The sequence below is a fragment of the Phalacrocorax aristotelis genome, chromosome 16 (genome assembly GCF_949628215.1).
Source record: "Phalacrocorax aristotelis chromosome 16, bGulAri2.1, whole genome shotgun sequence".
NCBI lineage: Eukaryota > Metazoa > Chordata > Aves > Suliformes > Phalacrocoracidae > Phalacrocorax > Phalacrocorax aristotelis.
In genome coordinates, this window is record NC_134291.1 from 9402255 (window position 1) to 9422477 (window position 20223).

The 20223-nt window shown below is 39.1% G+C and overlaps 1 protein-coding gene across 1 annotated transcript in view; it reads left to right on the plus strand.

Annotated features, from left to right (window-relative positions):
• SMURF2 (SMAD specific E3 ubiquitin protein ligase 2) overlaps positions 1-20223 on the plus strand; it is a 63923-nt gene that overhangs the window by 33074 nt on the left and 10626 nt on the right. The window contains exons 4-10 of the mRNA XM_075111388.1: positions 6005-6138; positions 7279-7344; positions 11163-11247; positions 12604-12687; positions 14061-14263; positions 14432-14516; positions 17309-17467. Of these exons, the coding sequence (XP_074967489.1) occupies positions 6005-6138; positions 7279-7344; positions 11163-11247; positions 12604-12687; positions 14061-14263; positions 14432-14516; positions 17309-17467 (816 nt within the window). The remainder of the gene's footprint in view (positions 1-6004; positions 6139-7278; positions 7345-11162; positions 11248-12603; positions 12688-14060; positions 14264-14431; positions 14517-17308; positions 17468-20223) is intronic.

Consider the following 20223-nt stretch of genomic DNA (forward strand, 5'->3'; position numbering starts at 1 on the left):
ATCTTTAGAAAAAATTCCTTTCTGGTTATAATTTTCAAGGAAGGATGAAGAGAAGGTATTTTTACATTGTTTTACAGAACAAGTCATGCTTGTATCTGGATATTTTAGTTGCCTTAGCTTTGAAGCAAGACTGATTACAGTCCACGTCGTATTATAAAAAGCAGGGATAGAAATGGGGGTTTTGGCAGAATGCTTTGCTCAAGCAGATTTGGGGCATCTCTTGTTGGATTGTCTTAAGGAATCTAGACCTCTGTGAAACACTTTGTGTGTTGTGTTTTGTTTTGGGTTTTTTGTTGGATTTTTTTTGGGGGGAGCAGGTACTTAAAACCCCTGGGTTTGTTTTTTAGTTAGGGTATTATTTTTAATATAAATTAATTGTCCTGTAGGGAATACTACTTTGATTCTGGCAGTTTAATTCCCTGATGGGAGAAGTATACACAACACGTCTAATTCAAGGCAAAATTTAGCATTATGTCAGGCCTTGTAATTTGAAAATAATCCTCTCCCTCTCAAAATTTTTCTCACAATCACTTAAACCCTTTTGTTGTGTTGCTTGTTATTCCTTACTCTATGGAAATTTATTTCCATATATAAACATCAAGCACCTAGTCTTCAGTTTCTATTTAAATCAGCAGTAGAAGATTAGATCTCTCTGATACAATAGCTCACTGCCTGGCTTTTATCTTAAGGTAACTTTTAACTGTTATATACCTGGTGTCAGGTCTCAGCTTTTCACCTGCAGCAGGTATTAAGATAATTAACTCTTACTTTGGGGGGGGGAATAGGAATAGTAACCATCCTACTGCTAAGCACCTGATGGCAAACCTCATAGATGACAGGACTCAATCTTTCTTCGCATCCTTTGAAAATAATAGGGTGTTTAAAACTTCCTAATGTCTGCCCTAAGAACACACCTTTGCATGGGAACACTAGTCTCTTCCTTATGACGCTTCCACTGTTACAGGAAAAGCTTTGTCCACCAAGCATAACAGATGGAGTCTCTGTGGCAGCCTGCCTGCTCCTGCCACCACGCAGTGTAGGAAATCAACCAGAGGAAGGTGCAGTTATATAGAATTTCGTACAGAAAAGTCCTGCTTTCCTTCCTTCCATGAAGATTTCTGTTGGTTTTTAAATGATTGGGATAGGCTTATGGGCAATAAAACTGTCTCTTGGCTGTGTTGGGCAGATTGAAGTGTCCCCAGCCTAGAATTTGTATAACAGGTTAACACTGCTGCTAATTAACTGTCTCATGTATCATGTGATGGCATATGCAGATGGCACAGTAAGGTGGAACTGTTGTGACGTATTTATGCAATAATGTCTGAAGTAAGTTGTTAGTTCCAAGGGAATTTTGTGGCTTGCTAACCTGATTCAGCATAACAGATATTCTGTTGCATAAGATTTTTTTTAAAGACTTCTGCAGTGTTGTAAAGACCAAAAAAGGTGTTTGCTTTTGCCTCATGTGGTTCTTAATTCAGATCTTAGTGTGAAAGGAAGCAGTTGAATTAGTTAGTTGCTTAGATTCTTCAGCCTGGGTGGGTGGGTGGGTGTGGGGGAATCTGGGAGGCTTTCCAGAAAGAAATTGCCAAATAGTTGCTGTCTGGATGCAGTTTAATGTCCCTAAAATACCATACTTGCCCGGGATGTATTCCTCTTCCTTATTTTCATTCTTGTTTGTGTTTTCCCTATTGTTCAGGCCTTTCCTCAAAGCTTTGAATAACCAGGCTTAACACATTTACAGACCTTCTCGCATTTAAATGCTACCTAAACCAGCAGTGCTGAAACTTAACAAATCCCCCTTTTCTTTTCCTTCCTCTTTCATTTGTTCTGTGATAGCCTAGACCTCTCCTGCAGCCTTGCCATGCTCACCTCTGCCCTCTAGCCTACTCCAGCCCTCCCCAGCAGCCTCTGCCTTTAAGGCATATCAAGTCATATGGTTTCTTTATCTCTCAAAGATATTTGTACCATGATCTCCACCAAAATGCAGTGCTGGTCCCATCTTTACTCTGTGCCCTTCAAATCTGCACCCCCAGGCTCTAGTGTGGACTTGTTCTCCTTTGTTATAACTCTTAAATGTAGCCTTGCCCAGCTTCTGCACTCTTCCTCTTCCCAAAATCTCTGCACTTGCAGGCTCTACTGCTGGTTGATGCCTTCATGTTCTCCAGCCCCTGCGCTGCCCTGGCAGAATCACCTTTCTCCCCTAACCCTCCAACTCTGTTTTGCCTGGTTATTGCTAATGAACCTGGATTCTTCTCAGGGAGAGAAGGCAACAGCTCTGCTTAGTGCTGGTTTAGACAATCCCATCCTAGATTAGACTCCTAAAGAGCTGTCAAACAGCTCCTTGCAACAGCTTTGCCTTCTTGACATGGGTGTTTAGACCAGTTTGATGAAGCTGATGCCCTTTGCGTTCAGGGTGAAAGCATTTCTGGGTCATGCTTGGCCCGTATCAGCAGATCTGGCCATTCCAGCTCAAGCACATCAGGCATACAAGTCTTTGCTGTACAACTTAGGTGGGTCTGTTAAGGAACATCTGGAGTAGAAGCCCACTTTGCTGTTTGCTTGGTGTGGCTGCTTTTACAGTGTTTTGTAGGCTCAGCTCGACATTGGGCTGGGTAGCAGTGGGGTGGAGAAAGGAGCAGCCAGGCAGTGCCATGTGTCTATGCTGTGTCCCTGTCTAAGCCACAGCCTCTGCCTGGTTCCCTTCTGACCATCCCAGAGGCACAAAGACCCTCCAGTTGCTACCAGAGATGAGAGCAATGTCAGGTGAAGGAAGAGAGAAGAGAAAAAATTGGGATTATATTTTTCATTATGTCTCTTTGCACCCTTTTCTCCCCCAATCTGAAAACAGCTGATATCTCAAAGCATACCACTACCATTATATTAGAAAAATATTAGAAATGGGAAAACAGAGAAACGAAGTAATTTGTCCAGGTTATTTAAAAAAGTCTGTGTGACAGCATGGATTAGAAATTGGGAATTCCTGGCTTCCAAGCCTGAGTTCCTACCTCTTGATGTTGCATTTTTCTCTCTTTCTGGAGGGAGTACGTCTGGCTTGTGATCAGGAGGTGGTGTGTTTTTTTGGGAATACTCCCTTCCCTTCCCCCCCCCCCCCCCCCCTTCATTCTGCTTTCCTCTACCAAGCTGAACTCTTCAGGGAAAGCTTATACAGTGCCATGGGGATAAAAAGTCACTTAGTACCAAACCTTCCTGAGTGGGGCTTTGGCTCAGATGGAAACACCGCCTTGGCAAAGATAATTTCAGACGAATTAACAATTGTCCCTCTGTGTTAAAATTTGATTAAAATATTTTAGAGGTTTCCAATAAGGCATGTACTTGATTTTTTTGTGTAGAAGTGGAAGTGCTAAGAGTAGGCATTTTTCTTAAACTTTCCAAATGTGCAATTCTTATCCAGAGCCCTAATTTACAAGTTCAGGAAATATATGAGTTAACAGAATGCATATGGAGATTGAATTTCCAGGTTTCCACTTCATTAATACTAGTCGTGTTATCTCCGTTGAAGTGCTGAAGCTGTGAAATGCATATTGCTGGTGGGGTGGGGTTAAATAATAACAACAAAAAAAAGCTCCAAGAACTTTAATTATGAGGAGGAAGAGAGAGGCATCCAACAAAATGGGTTTTTGTGTTTTTTGTTTTGTTTTTTTAAAAAACTTATTCACTTTATTTTTTGGAACATTCTTTTATAATAACAAATAAAATTCCTAGCTCGGGCTTTTATGTTGGAACTTTTATTGCCAGATGATGTAAAACAAATGTAACTTACCCACCGAATGAATTGGAAACATCAACTTGTCCTACTGTCACTCTTTAAATGCAACCATGTATTTTCATCCCTGAAATTACGCAGAAATATAGATGAAACATTTTGCTATAAAGCCAACTAGCAGTTACTGAACTATTTCTTTCCTTACTTTGGGAAAAAAGGAGACATTTTTATTTGGAAAATGCAGCTTGTCTTGCTTATTTCCTTTACATGTGTGAATCGGCCAGGTTTTCTGGTACAAAAATCAGAGTAGGTGATAGTAGTAATATAGAAGTCCTCACCTGTTTGGTATGGATGGCTTACTGTCTGCATCTTGACCATGAGAACCTCACCCTGAAACATTACAGTAATTCTTGGAAACTGTGTTGTGTATTCAGCTGTTCTACATATTATTCAAACTGTTCTGTTATGAAATTGTGTTTAACCATATACCTTTGACTTTTTTAAAGCAACAAGGAAAACTGGAAAAATCAAGACAGGTCATGATAAGTCTTTATTTTTAAGTGCACCTAACTTGTTCTCATAAGAATTTATTTTAAGTACATGAAACATTGTAGACTGCAACTGTGCACGTGAATACCCATCTTCATCTCTTGTTTCTTTATGCAAAATTGGCATTGTCAAGGTTGTAAGGCCAAAAATCTGACCTATGTTATGCAATCAGTTTACTAAGCAAAAACTCTGGGGTTTTTTTTTGTGTGAAGTTTGTTTTGTTTGGGTTTGGTTCTCTGTTTGCTTGGTTTTGGGCTGGTTTTTTTTTTTTTAAATGTGCGCTGGTTATTTTAAACCATGCTCGTGGGTTTGTGCCTACCTACAGTTAGGCTTTTCTGTCTTCAACTTCTTGAGTCAGTCCCTGTCTGCAGGTGGGAAAAAGAAGTTGTCAAAGTTCTGCTTTTTGGAAAAGGGAAAAAATGGGAGAAGTGTTACTTGAGAGCTTCCCTGATCACAGCTGCAATTTTAAGCCATGACAGTTAGTTCAATTGTTTGGTTTGCCAACCTTGACAGTATCATTTCTATCTTTATGAAAACATTAAGATGTTCTGAAGCTGATAATACATCTCCCCCATTGACTGAGACTTGTAGACATTGGTTGAGTTGGATCAGTTTTCCTTCAAAACCAAACAAAAAGCACTTGGAACTTAACTGCAGAAGGTCAGAATTTGTGGTCTGGGAAGGGAGAACTACAAGCAGTTTTGGGATCTAAGCCGTAGTTACAAATTAATTTTCCATGACTTGAAATAACTATAATAATTCAGTATTGGCAGTAGCCGATTTATCTTAGGTGTGTTGAAATTGTCCTCTGAAAGTTTTGAAAACAAAAACTAGCTCACAAAGTAATTGCTTCTGAAGAACAAAGCTTCAAACAAAAAAAGCAAAAATCAAATAGCCGGCAGTGTCCGGGTTTCCCCAAGTCGGTGCGATGCAGATGTAGGTTTTGCAGAGCATTTCCATGGTGATGCTGCACGAGGTAGTCCATGTGTGAGGAGGGGGATTTGGCACATCTCAGCCGAGATACTGTGTGAACTTTTTGTAATGGGTCACATATGTAATATGTAATGTATAAGCAGGGCCTTTCCGAAGCTTTCTTAACAGTAAATTAACTTCCCAAAGATTTGTTAATTGCAGATGTGTAACTAGGTTTGCCTCATATCTTCCCTGAGTGCTCAGAAGAGCTCTAAGTGAGGGTTACTTGCATTGCCAGTAGTTGGAAGAGTAGCCTGAAAAGCAGTGGCAGGTGAAGTGCTGCGAAAGGATGCTAAACTGATTGTTTCTGTCCCAGTATTTGAACTGCTCTGCTTGCTAGCGCTGCTCACAAACACGTGCTGCCGCGAGCATTGCCGTTCTCTTTGGTGAGGTTGAGCATAGGCACGAATCTAAGCGTGCTTGTAGCTGCTTGAAGAGATGTGGTCAGCGGCCCAGCCTGCAGCCTGTTCACGTTACTGTTTTAAACAGATTTTGGTAAACTTTGGATTCATGTGAATGCCTTTTTCCAGAATCAGGATTTTAGATTAGTTTGTATTCAAGTAAACTCCTTCATAAGACATGCTTTCATTAAAGTATAATGTGTATGTCTTCTCTGAGATGACTTTCTATTGCCGATAGTGTGTGTTAAATTTTTATTGTAATGGTTGATAGTATTTTTTTCCCCCAAGGTGATTTCTGGAGCATCTTCCAAGTATTCAGTAAATGCCATTCACAGTACTGTTTTTCCACGTTTTTCAGATATATTGGGAAGTCGGATTCAATAACAATCAGTGTGTGGAATCACAAGAAAATTCATAAAAAGCAGGGAGCTGGTTTTCTGGGTTGTGTGCGACTTCTTTCAAACGCAATCAACCGCCTTAAAGACACTGGTTGTAAGTAAGCTAAAGACTAGAGTTTTTTCTCTTTCAGACCAAACTTTCATGCACAGACTTTTGAAGAGTAACAGTTAATTGGGTTTTGTTGGTTTGTTACTTACTTTCGGTTTTTCAGCTCCTTTGCCCTGTTACCAGAGACAGTGGTAACTTCAGCGCTTCAGCCTGGTTGTGGATTGTCAAGATGGAACTTACTGTGTTGGAATTCCAAAGCAAGACAGATTCTAATTACCCTCAAATTATCTATCTATTATTATCTAATATCTAATATATTGTCTATTACCTTCAAAATGCAAGTCTTAAAAGGGCAAATGAAGGGGTAAATCTATCTTGAAGCAAATATGGAGTTTAAAAATTAAAAATGAATTAGTAAATTTTGTCATAAGATATTAAGTGTTTTACAACACTTTGAGTACTTCGTATTTACTTTTTCAAAAGTTAATTAATATGTAAGATGCTGTTTTCTCATTATCTGAATCCATGCCATTTACTTCTGAACAACATTTGGCACACTGATGGAAAAGTAGTTCTTGGCTATACAGATACTTTTTCTTTTTTTTTTTTTTAAATTAACGTGCTGGTAGAGAAGCGTGATTTTACCTTCAATAACAGGTTCCTTGGTAATGAAGGCATGACTGAAGTTCTCATTTTTGAAGTACTGATCTAGTGACAAATATTTAGTGCATTGCAGTTTGCTCAGTTTTATGAAGTTCTACCTATTTAGTACGGAACACGTGGATTGATGCTGCAGGTTAGCTCTGTGCTGTACTAATGTGAGCGTTGAACTGGAAGTGCATTATGACAGTGGCTGGTCTTCGCAAGGGAAGAGAGTTCAAACTACTTCTTACAATCACTTTAGACATCCAATCTAGGATAATGTCATTTCCTATTCATCAAAAGAGCTTTGTGAAGTAGGAAAAATGTTAAAGCAAAAGTACTCTAGTCTTTTTTTCTCTTTAAAAATTATGAAAAATGAAGTCTTGGCTGAGGTTTTTTTTTTTAGTTTTCCTTATCTTCGTCCATCTCTTGAAGTCTTAACCATCTTACACAGGGCTGAATTTTGTTCTGATGGAAGTTCAGCATGCCTTTCAAAGGCAGCAAAATATTATATGACTTAGGCTTTGTGTCCTTGTTTCGTAGATCAGAGATTGGATCTGTGCAAGCTTGGGCCAAACGACAATGATACTGTTAGAGGACAGATAGTAGGTAAGTAAGGGTTTTTATCTTTTAATTCTCCTGGAGTTTAGTAGTAGCCATAGGAATACCCTTCCTACATGTCAGTTTTCTGTATTTAATTATTTTCTCTTCAAATTCAGTGTCTAGTACCAGAGCCATTTGGACCTCAAGTTAGATGTATGTATGTAGAGAATTAACAAAAAAAACCTCCAAAGAAGAAAACAAAACACCCAAACCACCCCCCAAAAAAAACCCCAAAACAACCACCCCCAAATATTATTATAAGTGTTGGGACAGATAGGACCATAGATAATATGAAATTTGTTCAGAAGGTTTTTAATTTCACTCTAGAGAATGGTGACAGTTCGAGCCTGAACTCTCTGTGAAAAACAGACTACAAATTTCTTGGCCATTGAGAGTTCCAGCAAAGCTGTGCTTCTGTAGGTTTTGTGAAAGGGTAAAATATCTTGCTGTAACAGGAGTGAGTTGCTGTCTGGGATGACTTTGTCAATTCCTTTATGTTTTCACCTGTTATTTAAAAAGTCCGTTACCCATATCTAACTGTGCTTTGTCATTCTGCTAACTCATAAACCTTAAGTAACTTAAGAATTAAAAAGAAGCTGGCAAATTGAAACAAACAACTTCATAAACGCTCTCTTTTTGGTGCATTGTAAGTTGTTTCAGAAGCCAGTATTTCTAGTAGGTCGCTTAAGAAGTAAAAAAAAAAAAAAAAGAAGTTGGTCAGGATAGGGAGGTTGTTATTTTTATGGCAAGATGTTAATGAGAATATTTGGACGTGGGGAAAGAAAAGTGAATATGCATGCTCGGTTTTACATTCAATTCCTAGTTAAAATAACCCAACAGCATTCTTTTCAGCAAGGGAAAACTATTGGAGTATCAGTCAGCAACTAAGAGCTGCAGTGCATTTGCTGTCCTCAAAGTGCTCTGTTGAATAATACCTATGACTTTACCTCTTCATGTTGCTTTAACCATCTGTCTAGCATCTCATCTGCAAACATTTGCACAGTATTGAGATGAGTGAGGTGGCACAGGAGAGTCAAACGATGGTAGAAGTGTGGAGTCACAAGTGCATTGCCAGCGCTTCAGACCATTCTTGAATATTACATTTTTTCATGTGAGCTTGCACAGAAGAGTAAAGGATAAACCGGTCACTTTTCTAGGGTGCGTTATGTTGTCAGCCTGGTTTGCTTTTTGGTTTTGCTCCAGTATACTGGTCCCCTGATCATCCATGCTGTATGCATGTGATTTAGTTTGTGGGGTTCCTTTTAAGAGAAAACTGAGCTCAGCTGACAGGAGAGCTAGTTCAGGGTCTGCTCCAGGCAGCAGAGATCCACCCTGCCCACAGCAGTCCTTCAGACATGACAATAGCAGGGACTGTACCCTCACACCGTGATGTGCTGTCATGCTGCCCTCCAGAGTATGCTCCTTGTCATCATGATTTGAGAATACTAGCATTAATTAAACAAGGAAAAAAAAAAACCAAACCCCACCCCAAAGCAGAAAGGTCTCAAGGCTGTTGGGATACCAGATGGGAAGCCTGGGGAAAATACCGTGCAGTGTGGGCATGGCAAATACACTCCAGAGATAACTAGTCAGCAGTGTGGGCATAAACTAGGCTGACCAGTTCGTTTAACCTGATATGATCATGAAAAGTGGTATAGCCAAAGCAGCATTAACTCTTTTGGCATGCTGCTGGGGCTGTCCCTAATTAGCAGGAGATGCTGGATTATGTACTGAACCTAGGAAAAAAACTCAGCTTGTCATGTTGCAGCAGAGACTGCGAACAAATCTGTACTGCTTTGCACTGTTATCATCAGAAAGGTCAGGTTTCCCCCAGTCATGGCAGTTTTTAAATCTAATGTGTCCTTGGTAAGATTCCAGAGACTCCAGTTTTTGGGGTTTTTTTTAATTGAAATTGTTATTAATCTCCTTATATTTTAACCTTTCTTCACTAATGCAGTTTTGTTGAATGGGTGAATGAGCCTGAGTACAACTACATAATTCCACTGCAGTAGTTATGTGGTGGAGAAATCTTGATTAAAAATAAGTAAGAAGCTAGAAGTTATGCATACACTCGCAGCCCTTCTAATGATAAACTGGCTTAAATTAAGAGGCTATGCAAGATTGGAAAACAATATTAAAATATTAATGATACCTTCAGCAGATTATAACCTTACCAGTCAAGAGCACAGCGGGTATGCCTTTATAAATTGGGACAGGGAGCAAGGGGATCTTTATCTTAAATACCTGGGGTTATCTTCAAAGGGGGGAAGAAAAGGGGACGCTTGTGAGTAGTGGATGCAAAGGGCACCTGAACTGTGTCTTAATCTTGCAGCTGTCTTCTGTGCCACCATTTTATTTCTGATGTGGCGGTGCAGAAAAAAATGAGTCCTTACTCATTACAAAATGAAGCCGTGCACAAATTTTGGTCCTCACATAGGCAAAGAGGAGGTAATTGCCTTTGTTTAGTTTCATTTTTGTCTGTGTGTATTGCTTGCCAAACCTTGCCTACATGCAACAATGTGAACTTGTAATGTGTGGGTTTGTTGCAGAATAAATAGATCATCTCAGATCTTGTTTTGGTTGAAATTAAATTTAAGGTCTCTTTCAGTGTAAGAAGTTGCTTTGTAACATTGGTGTTCATGGGAGACTAGGAGTTGATTAAGAATAAAGCAAGCAGGTACTTCAGGGTTCCCCAGGTTGGTCTGTTGAAAGCCCAAAATCCTAAGCTTCAAAACATGTTGTTGTTGTTGAAAACTTAGACTCTCTGGCAAAAACTGCCAGTACTACAACATCTTTTTGTAACTTTGTGATGTCGACAAAAGTTTGGTTGTGTCTAGGTTAAGGTCTATAAGATTATTTGACGTAATCGGACTTGAAGACAATTGTCCAGCGGTACAGTAGTGCCACCTCAAGAAATGTGTGCCACAGCACGTATCTAGCTTTTTAAGTAATCGTTTTATTGTTAAAGGCAAAACAAAACATCAAAAAAACCTTCCAATCCCACAGGAACACAAGTGTCATAAATTGTCATATGGGACACTTGCAAATTATGATACTGGGAATAAAAGCTGCCCAAAAACCCCTTTGTTTTCATAATTGTAGTACAAAAGCTTCAGGCGTAAATATCCATTACAACGAAACATATAAAAAATAAAAATTAAATTTAAAAAAAACCAACAACAGTAATACAGTTTTGCTGAGGGCCGTAAGGGCTTTTCAGGGTGCTGAGTGTGCTGCTTTGTGTGAGAGATGCATTCAACTTCTTACCACTGGTGTTTGAAAGTAGCCAATAAACCAAACATGTAGCGCTTCTAGCAGTTAAGTTTTGCCTGGTTTCGTGTGTGTTGAATCCCACGCGCGCACAAAGTACATGAGTCAAAAACATACAGGCATTTTTAATTTTAGGTCTTTGTATTAGCAGTTCTCCTGTAGGCAGTTCAAGCCTGGCGCTAGCACTGTCCCACTTGCTCTCCCAGCCGCGTGTGAGGCCAGCCACCCTGCTGCCGCCAGATGAGCCCCGCAGCCCCGCTGTGACACAGTCCGTCTCATACGGAGAAAAGTTAATGACAGCTTCAGAGTTAACTTCTTTTTCTGCCTTAACTTGCATTCATATTCTTCAAGCTAGCTTTTTTTGCAGTAGAATGTAGAGAATTATATGTATGAAAACACGCTGTTTCTGTATAACTTTCTTTGATTTGTGGGAAGGGAAAAAATATCCAGAATGTGCAGCTTAGTCCTCCAAGTTGTACCATTTCTCTTTCAAATATAACTGGAATTTGCATTCATATGTCATATCTTTAATAATTCTTTTATTATCTTAATAGTAAGTCTTCAGTCCAGAGACCGAATAGGCACAGGAGGACAAGTTGTGGATTGCAGTCGGTTATTTGATAATGATTTACCGGATGGGTAAGCTGACATCACTGTGGTGTAAATACAAATACAGCTCATACAACAGACTTTTGCAGTAATGAGAAGTCAGTGTAGAAATAGGTTAACTTATTTTTATTCTCACCCTCGAAGAGTTCTACAGTTTCGAATGTAGGAGCAGGAGGTAAGCCAGACAGGCTACGCAGAATAGTTAGTTAATAGTTTGACCCATGCCTTGCCTCTTCTTGGAAAATGGGAGGTGGCATTAAATGAGTAAATGCATTAAAAAATACACGTGTCTAAGAAAACTTGTGTCTTTCACATTATAGAACTGATAAACTAATATAATGTTAAATCACAGGTGCATCCATGTAGTAGTTCTGTAGCAAGGTAGTGAACACACAGGCCTGGCTGTCTTAAGGTTGGACTAGATGATCCCTGAGGTCTCTTCCAACCTGTTGTTCTGCAGCGCTGGGCAGAGGTATACACTGTTGTAACAATGGATTGCTTTCTCTCCCATGTAAATCATAGTGAAGAAAAATGTGATTGGAAAAGGTAATGGAGCCTGTGTTCTTGCTGTATTTACCTGCCAAAGGCTGGTTTAGGATTTTGATTTGTCCCTGTGAGAGTTAATGACATCACTAACACCTAGAACAGTTTTGCAAATACAGAAAAATGCTCTGTCTTAGGTTCTGGTGCTGTCATCAGCTTTTTCGAGCAAACACAGGCGTTCTGAATGTGATTCTTGGCAGGTAAAGACAGGAGAAACTGATTTTTCAGGTGATTAATTTTAAAACATTAAATTATCATCTAAGTCCTAAACAGCATTCTTGTGTTAATTTGGAGTCTGGAGAAGTCAAAAACATTTCTGAAAATGTTTTTGAATTTTCACTTCAAAATGTTCCTTGTATAAATATTGCTCACTTAATTGTGTAACTGCAAAGCTATCTGTATAGTCTCATGTATTTTGGAGTGCAAAAGTAATAATGATTAAAAAGTCCTGTTATTTAAAGGTGACTTCTTAATGAAAGCAAGTAGCGCGTGAAGATACCATGAAAGCACTTCCTATGATCAGTGGTCAAAAAAAATGAAATGCATTATTAAACATGATGTTTTCAAGAAGTTTCTTTATCTGGCTATTTGGATTTAGTTAGAATTCAAGTAGTTATTGAACATGAAGGTGTGATATTATTAATGATAAGCCTGGTTCCAAGGGAAGAATATGTAAAATCAATTTGTAATGGAACTTTGCGTTGTTTCCTGTTACCTTGTTCAGCTAACATGCTTCATAATAGTGTAAGTCTTCCTGAGTTGGCATTCGTGTCGGAAATACTTTGTGCCCTGGTTTCCTGGAAATGCCACTCATTGCCTTATCTCCCGATGTCTGGATTCTAGGTGGGAGGAGCGGAGGACTGCTTCTGGAAGGATCCAGTATTTAAATCATATTACACGAACAACTCAGTGGGAGAGACCGACACGGTAAGAAATTATTGAGGAGACACTGCATATGATGAAGTTTGCTTGCTGAGCACAAGCGATTGTAAGTGGCTCTAACAGGGCATATTCAGCATTCCTCTGAGTCACTCTGCAAACGCTGCTTGCGTTCCTTCTCTAACATCCTAATTTTTCAGTCTGCCTAATATTTAACTCAGAAGAATCATTCTGACTAGGTTTTTTTCCTCCTCCCCTAATATTACCATCTTCGTTTCTTTTAGAGCTGCTATGGTAGAACTCTATAAATACAGACATTACAATGTGCAGACATTGGAAGGGATGAAGAAAAGAGATCATGAATAGCTGACAGATGTTATCTATGTACATGCTATGACTGTGTAATCCAGACCTTTCAAATCTGATTGTTACAGAGCACGCTTCGAAATCATTACAATCACCTTTTCTGATAACCATAGATACGCGCTGTGAAGCTGTTCCTCAAACCAGTTTTGCTGTTACCTGAATTGTAGACAGTGTCCATGCATATTTTTCAGATGCTTCTGCAGACCGTCTGCACCTGCAGACTGACTCTTCCATCCTCAATAAATATTATTCCAGTCTCTGTATGAATATATTTGACTTAAAATAATCTGTACTCTTAATGCTGCCAGCTCAGATATGTATTTGTGGTTTTCAAGTGAGTGAAGGTACCAAACAGCTTTTTAATTTATTGATCTGTATTTTCCATGGAATGTTAGAATACCTATTCTAAGCTCTATTCACATTTACAGTAGAAAAGCAAGTGCAAAATATATAATTTGTTTTGGGGATTTCCTGCATCCTTATCAATCTCCCTGTAACCCATTTTAAATACTTTTGAAAGCAGCACTGAGATACAGAATCACATAATTCAGTGTTTCCTCTTGCAGTCAAGCTGTCAGGAGCAACTGTTTATCTTACCTACCTATTTCACCATACTCACCTAATAACCTTCCTTAAAAATTAAAATGAATAACAAGGCCTGGTCACATCCTTAGCTGTATGAGGACAAGGTGAGAAAGTGAGGGCTGTACGCTCCTCACTTTTAAAAAAAAAAACAACAAAACTTCTTGGCACTCTGAAGGTGGGAACTGCTCACAGGAGCATTTGATATGATCCTGATCCTGCAGCATCACATACTAAGTATCAGGTCAGGCTCTAAGATAGGTGAGGAGCTTTACTAATTGCTCTGGGCTGAACCCAGTGAGCGCAGAACAGGAGCTTTCTGTCCATCATGGAGGAATCCTGCTCTGCGAGTCATCTGCCCAGTTCGGCCATCCACAAAGGCTCCCTGACAGCCCCTATATGAAGGTCCCATAAAGCGCGTTGGGTAGCCCCTGTGCCCGGTCAGCAACGCGATTTCATGTTTTTTCCCCCAGGCCAGCATCCGAATACTCCAGTCCGGGCAGACCGCTGAGCTGTTTTGTGGATGAGAACACTCCAATTACAGGAACAAACGGTGCGACCTGCGGGCAGTCGTCAGATCCCCGGCTGGCGGAGAGGAGAGTCAGGTCACAGAGGCATAGAAATTACATGAGCAGGACACACTTGCACACTCCTCCTGATTTACCTGAAGGATATGGTATGTAAATTACAATGTTTTTAATTTTCTTCTAAGAAACTGGGAAAATGGGTTGTCTTCTCATATGTAAGATCCTTTTGACTCCTTAGTTTGGGGAAATGGGTCTTTGAGGGTTTTTTTAATTGTATTTTTTATTCTTATAGTTATTAATTAATCTTGATTTCACAGAGCAAAGGACGACTCAGCAAGGTCAGGTCTATTTTCTGCATACTCAGACTGGTGTTAGCACGTGGCATGATCCAAGGGTACCTAGGTAAGAACATGATGACAGTATCCTTAAGGTGTCAAATCAAAATAGTGTAACTAGTACCGTTCTCAGCGTTCTCTGTCTGGTATTATATTTCCAACTCTTGGTCCCTAATATACCATTTTAACAAGTCATTCAGGGCATGGTTTAGGAGACATGGTAGTGTTGGGTTAATGGTTGGACTTCATGATCCTAGAGGCCTTTTCCAACCTTAATGATTCTCTGAAATTGTTATTTTAATGCAAATATGCAGAATCAAGAAATAAATTACAGTGGTGTTTTACAAAACAGGTATAGCTAACTGCTAACTATTTCTAGCCCTTGCATACAAAGCATAGCCAAGTCCGGGTTTTAATAATCTGCAAAACGGTGCAAGAAAAAGAGGGTTCTGAGCACTTGCAAAAATCCAGATTTATTGAGATACTTCAGTGAAAACTGGGTGGGTTTTGTTTTTTAATTCAGGCTCTGGAAGTTAACGAGACCTCAGAAATTGGCAGCATGCATTTATGAAGAGTAAACTTTGTGACAAATACGCTACGTTGTTTTTGATGGAGGAGCAGACAAAGGGGAAAACCTGGAAAATCTAGTGGATGCCCCTTGTACGTTTAAACACATTATTTGTGGTGAACTAAAGTCTCATGATTGAATTAGCTTAAATTTACTTGTCTGTGAGAATTATTGTCCCATGTTCAGACTACCAAATGTAATCTACTCAAGGAATGGGAAACTTGGTACATTTTGAAGAAACTAATTGGAGACACTGGGTCATAAAAATCCTGGGAGCTGAAATAAATGGTGAGCTGTTTGAAGTGCCAGGCTGTTGGGCCTTTTTAAAAAAAGGAAGGAAAAAAAAAAAAGGGAGTGTTTTCCATTTGAGTATAGTAGCAAACACCTAAAAATGCACAGCTTTTTTACTGCAGGTTTCCTGTTACACAGCAGAAAATAAATACTTATTTTCTTTATAATGCTCTAACAGGGATATTCCTAGGGCAATCCTATATGCTTTCAAGCATCTCATTAGCAGCATATAAATGGGAAAGAATGTGGGGGAGAGGGGCAAACAGGTAGAGAAGCTGAGAGGCACTGATCTGTGATGAAAATACTCAAACTGCTATTCCTGTTGCAGCTGTCTCGCCACTTAAGACAAATCTGCAGTGTCCTTTTAGTTTAGTGTCTTCACAGGGTACGCATGTGTACACCTTGTACATGGTTGTACATTACTTCTGATGCGTTTGAAAGGAAAGAAAGATAACATTGAAATTATTGTTAGTTTCTGATTGTTCTTTAAAAAACACACCGAGAAATCCTGTTGAAAATGTTTGCCTCCTCGAGTCTGTGGATGGTGGTGTAAAACAGTGCGTGGAGTTTGAGGTTGGCAGCCAGTACTGGCATTTGAGACTTGTAGCAACTTTGTCAGTTGCTGCTGGTGCCCATTCCCATGGAAATGGATTTTGGATATCCCAGGAAGGGTGAAGTACCTCATGGCCATAAGTTCACTGCATTTTCAAATTGGTTTTATTACTACTCTTGTGTTACAAGACTATACTTTGCTTTCATGCATTATCTTCGCGCTGGAGAGCGGGGTGCCTCTGGCAGTTGTGCCAGAGTCTTTGCTCCCTTGACTTGTGTATTATACAAAACTGGAAACTAAACTTCTCTAAGAAAAAACTATATTAAGACCTAATCCTTAAGTTTGTGGTGTAATAGTTTTGTATAAAATCTAAGTTAGCAGCACTCTTAGGTGTGGCAACCGAAACTGCATGAGTTTCTAAGAACAAAATTTGGCTGTTTAGATGAGGATAGTTTATGCCATTTCTAAGGAATATTGTGTTTTTACGCTATTATGCCACAGTCGTTTAGTTAATAAAAAATAAGCCCCACGGTTCAGCAGCAGTTTGATATGGGTAATATCAGCAGAAGTTCAATCCCAGAGCCTAGTATTTCCATTAGTGGCTTCTCAGCCTTTTGGGTTCCTGCAGGCAGCATCTTTTTAGCTATTCTGCCCCTTGTCACTTTCCTCCCCTCAACTCACATCATGCTGGGAGATCTGAAGACTTGCCTCATGCTGTCAAGTGCAGCCCTTTTTAAAGGTGTATACATGAAAAATCAGTAAGTACGTTTTTGAAGACTAGTATTTGTGTTCAGTGAACCTCCAGAATGAATCTACAGCTTCCTAATTTCAGCAGGATTTTCCTGAGACCCATTAAGTTATCTCTGCACTGCTCAGTGCAGAGCGAAGTCATTGCTCATGTAATACTTCATTTGAAATATTTTGTTAGAGAGCTGTTTGCTTCCCACTAGCACTTGGGTTTTGGGGCAAAACCGCCTGTGGCATACACACACACATCCCATGTGTAATTCTTCATGGAAAGTATAACTCTTCAGAAATATAGTTTTGTTTTGTAGGAGTTTTTAACGTGTGATTCAGAGTTCCTTACATGACTAATGTTTTAAAAATGTTTTCTGTCAGAATTGGTGTAGAGCTGCAATTCCATTTTGGCAAATATGGCAATGGTCTTTATTTTTGTTTTAAGCCTGTATTAATTTAACATCTGAAGTTAGTTTGTAAAAATGAAGGTTATTTGATAAGGATTTTTTTCCCCACGGCGTGTTTTCTGGGGTGTGTGTTTTTGCTTTGGTGGGCTTGTACCTTGGGAGTAGAGATTCCAGCTGAACAGATCAAGTTTCTGAAACAATACGTTTTCTCAGACTTCATGGAATTGTTCTGTTACATTTACGCTTGTTTGGCTCAGAGGCCAAATGCTGAGGTATTTTTCATTTTATATTTGTTTTCACAGGGATCTTAGCAACATCAATTGTGAAGAGCTTGGTCCACTGCCTCCTGGATGGGAGATCCGAAATACAGCAACAGGCAGAGTTTATTTTGTTGACCATAACAACAGGACAACGCAGTTTACAGATCCCCGGCTATCTGCTAACTTGCATTTAGTCTTAAAGTAAGTCTAAAGGCACATGTTGAGCGTAACAGAGGAAAGAAAGTGACCCTTGAGGGGTGCTAGATTTTATAGCAAGATGTATTCTGCCATTCAGTAGTATTTAAAGTTTAGTAGTGGTGTTCTTTAACGTACTACCAACTCACTCTCTTACATAGCAAAGAAGACAGGTTTGATCGTTCTTGACAAAAAAAAAAAAAAAATCTCTAGCAGCATTTAGGCAGGAATGTGGCTGTTGTGATGCCGGGAGTTGGGGGCAGCAGCAGGGGAAGCAAGTGCTGTCTGGTGGAAAAGATTGGCCCAGAAAAGTTTTTCTAACAGCAAGAGACACTCTTTCTTTCCTTTTCTTTATACGTCATATTACTTTCAGCTATGGACTACTTGTTTTAAATTCTGAGGTTGCATGCAGTAGCCAGTGGTATGAAACACTGGTGAGTTAAGCAAGGATACACAAATGCCCTGCTGTTCTCCTGGAATAAAGGAGAAATATTTCAGCTCCTATCTTCAGTTTTAGAGTAAGACCAGTTGAGATGTTCTCAAAATAAGACCCGAATATTTTAACTCGGATTTTTTTTTACCAAAAGAATAAAATAAAATAGGAGCCGTGGTTTTTTTTTTTTTCTTGCCTTAGTGTTCTGACATCTCATTTTCATATTGCACTTCTAAAAAGAGAAGGGGAAACTCAAGAAGGCTTCTGGCTCTTGTTTTTATGCCCTAAGCACTCATTTCACACTGGGGGATTTTCTGCTAAAAATGGAAACCAAAAAGCAAACAAATGCTGCTTTTGCACAGGCCTGGCTATCAGTTTCTCCAAACTATCTGGGAGTTTGAGTCTATTGTTTCTCCTACTAGCACCTTTTAATACTCCTGGGGAAACACCTAAAAGTGTTCAGTAGGTGTTAAGTGGAAGAAACAATGAAGAGTTGGTTAGATAGAAAGCCACGCAGCCCTGGGCAAGGGGTAAGTAGGAAGAACAGTCCTTTTGAGGAGGTGTGAATCATTGGGAAGAAAAGCTGAAGGAAAGAATAATGGGAACAAGCACTGAAAAGACAAAAACAAGGAATGGAAAGTAATATCCAGGAGGTCAGCATATCTTGTGTAATACATAAAAGCTGGCTAGCCTTTGTCTACCCAATGTACATTTGAACTTAACACCGCAAGAGGGAGAAGAGTCGAAATATTGACAGATATATATTTTGTTTAGCGAAATCATTGGTTATATATGTGTATGTTGCAGAACTTTAGTAAGGTCCCATCATCCAGACACTTCGGGTTCTTTTTTTCTTTCATATATAAAACAAATCGCTACCAATTTTAGCTGAATTTAGATTGGTACTCTCAAATGAACGTGATGTTGGAAAAAAAAAAAAATACCAGTGGAGGAGCATGTTTGTGTTTGGTACACACAGAAGTTCATTAAATTAATTCAGATGTAGATATCTTACCTGAAGAAAAACTTCAGACCCTCTTAGCTACAACAGTGCAATTCTTAAACTGTAGAAAACTCTGAACTGGGCTATATTTGAAAAACAGGTAGCCTTATTTTTAAATGGCAGCAGGGTCATAGTGGTTAGTTATACATGTCTGGTGAAGGACAGATACATAGCTAGCTTTTTATCTGGAGAATCCAGTTTGACTTTCAAGTTCCAGAATCACAGAACCATTTTGCATTTCTGTAAACTTAAGTACTACTACAGTGCGCTTAAGTTTTTCATTTGTACATCTGTCTTTCATTAGGGGAGGATTTCAGAAATTCAAACCAACAGTGTCATCAGCAAAGTCTGCTGCCTGATAAATATTTTCTGGTGTTTGTTCATTTATTGCATCAAACAGGATTTGTGAAATCTTCCCCCCTGCCCCGCCAAACCCACCTCCTTATTTATTCTTTAAAAAAAAACAAACAACCAACCAAAAAAACTTTGCCCGAGGCCTGTCATTTTGTAAATTATTGGAGACATAAGTTCAGTGTTTGGGTGGCATGGGTGTGATAGTGTTTTAGGTTCAAAGGCGTAATAAGCTTACTCTTAGTAATACTGGCTTTTTTTTATCAAGCTGAGTAAAGCAGTTTGTTCTTCTAGTGATGACATAAGTTATGAAAATAATCAAACTTGTTACCCAGTCCTGTTTTAAAATATTGGCCAAGAGTTCATGATAGGTTTTGATAGTTAAGGCAGCTGAAAAGTACTTAGCTGTATCCTTAAAGCACTGTACAGAATCAAGCATAGTCATTCAGCTGTGAAAACAAACTAAAGAAATTAGATTTAATTACTTTAAGCACTGCAGTTTTTTTAGCTAATACTGCACTGATTATTTTTAGTCTAATATGGAGGATGGCATTTTTCTCCTAGTACTGCCCTATTTTAGATTGGTTTAATTTGATGCATACATCTTAAGTTCATGCTTATTTCAGAGATTACATTTTCTCGAAGACTGACATAGACAAGTTTTGCATTCAGGGGACTCTTTTTTACTCTTAAAAGTTGCGTGAACATACGCTCACTTTAGTGCATAACTGTGACCTTTTCTGGTAGGCATATAAAAAGAATATTTTCACATGCTCCATCCTTATGGAATTAGAAAGTTCAGAAGTTAGAACAATGATTTTTCTTTAATTTGTATGTCAAGTAAATACAGTTTAAGTGAGATCCATATTTAAAACTAATCACAAGTGGAAAGTAAGTACCGCACATGTACCGCAGGTGACATAGAGCCATATTCTGGAACCACATTGTGTGTCTAAATTATTGTAATGACGTGGT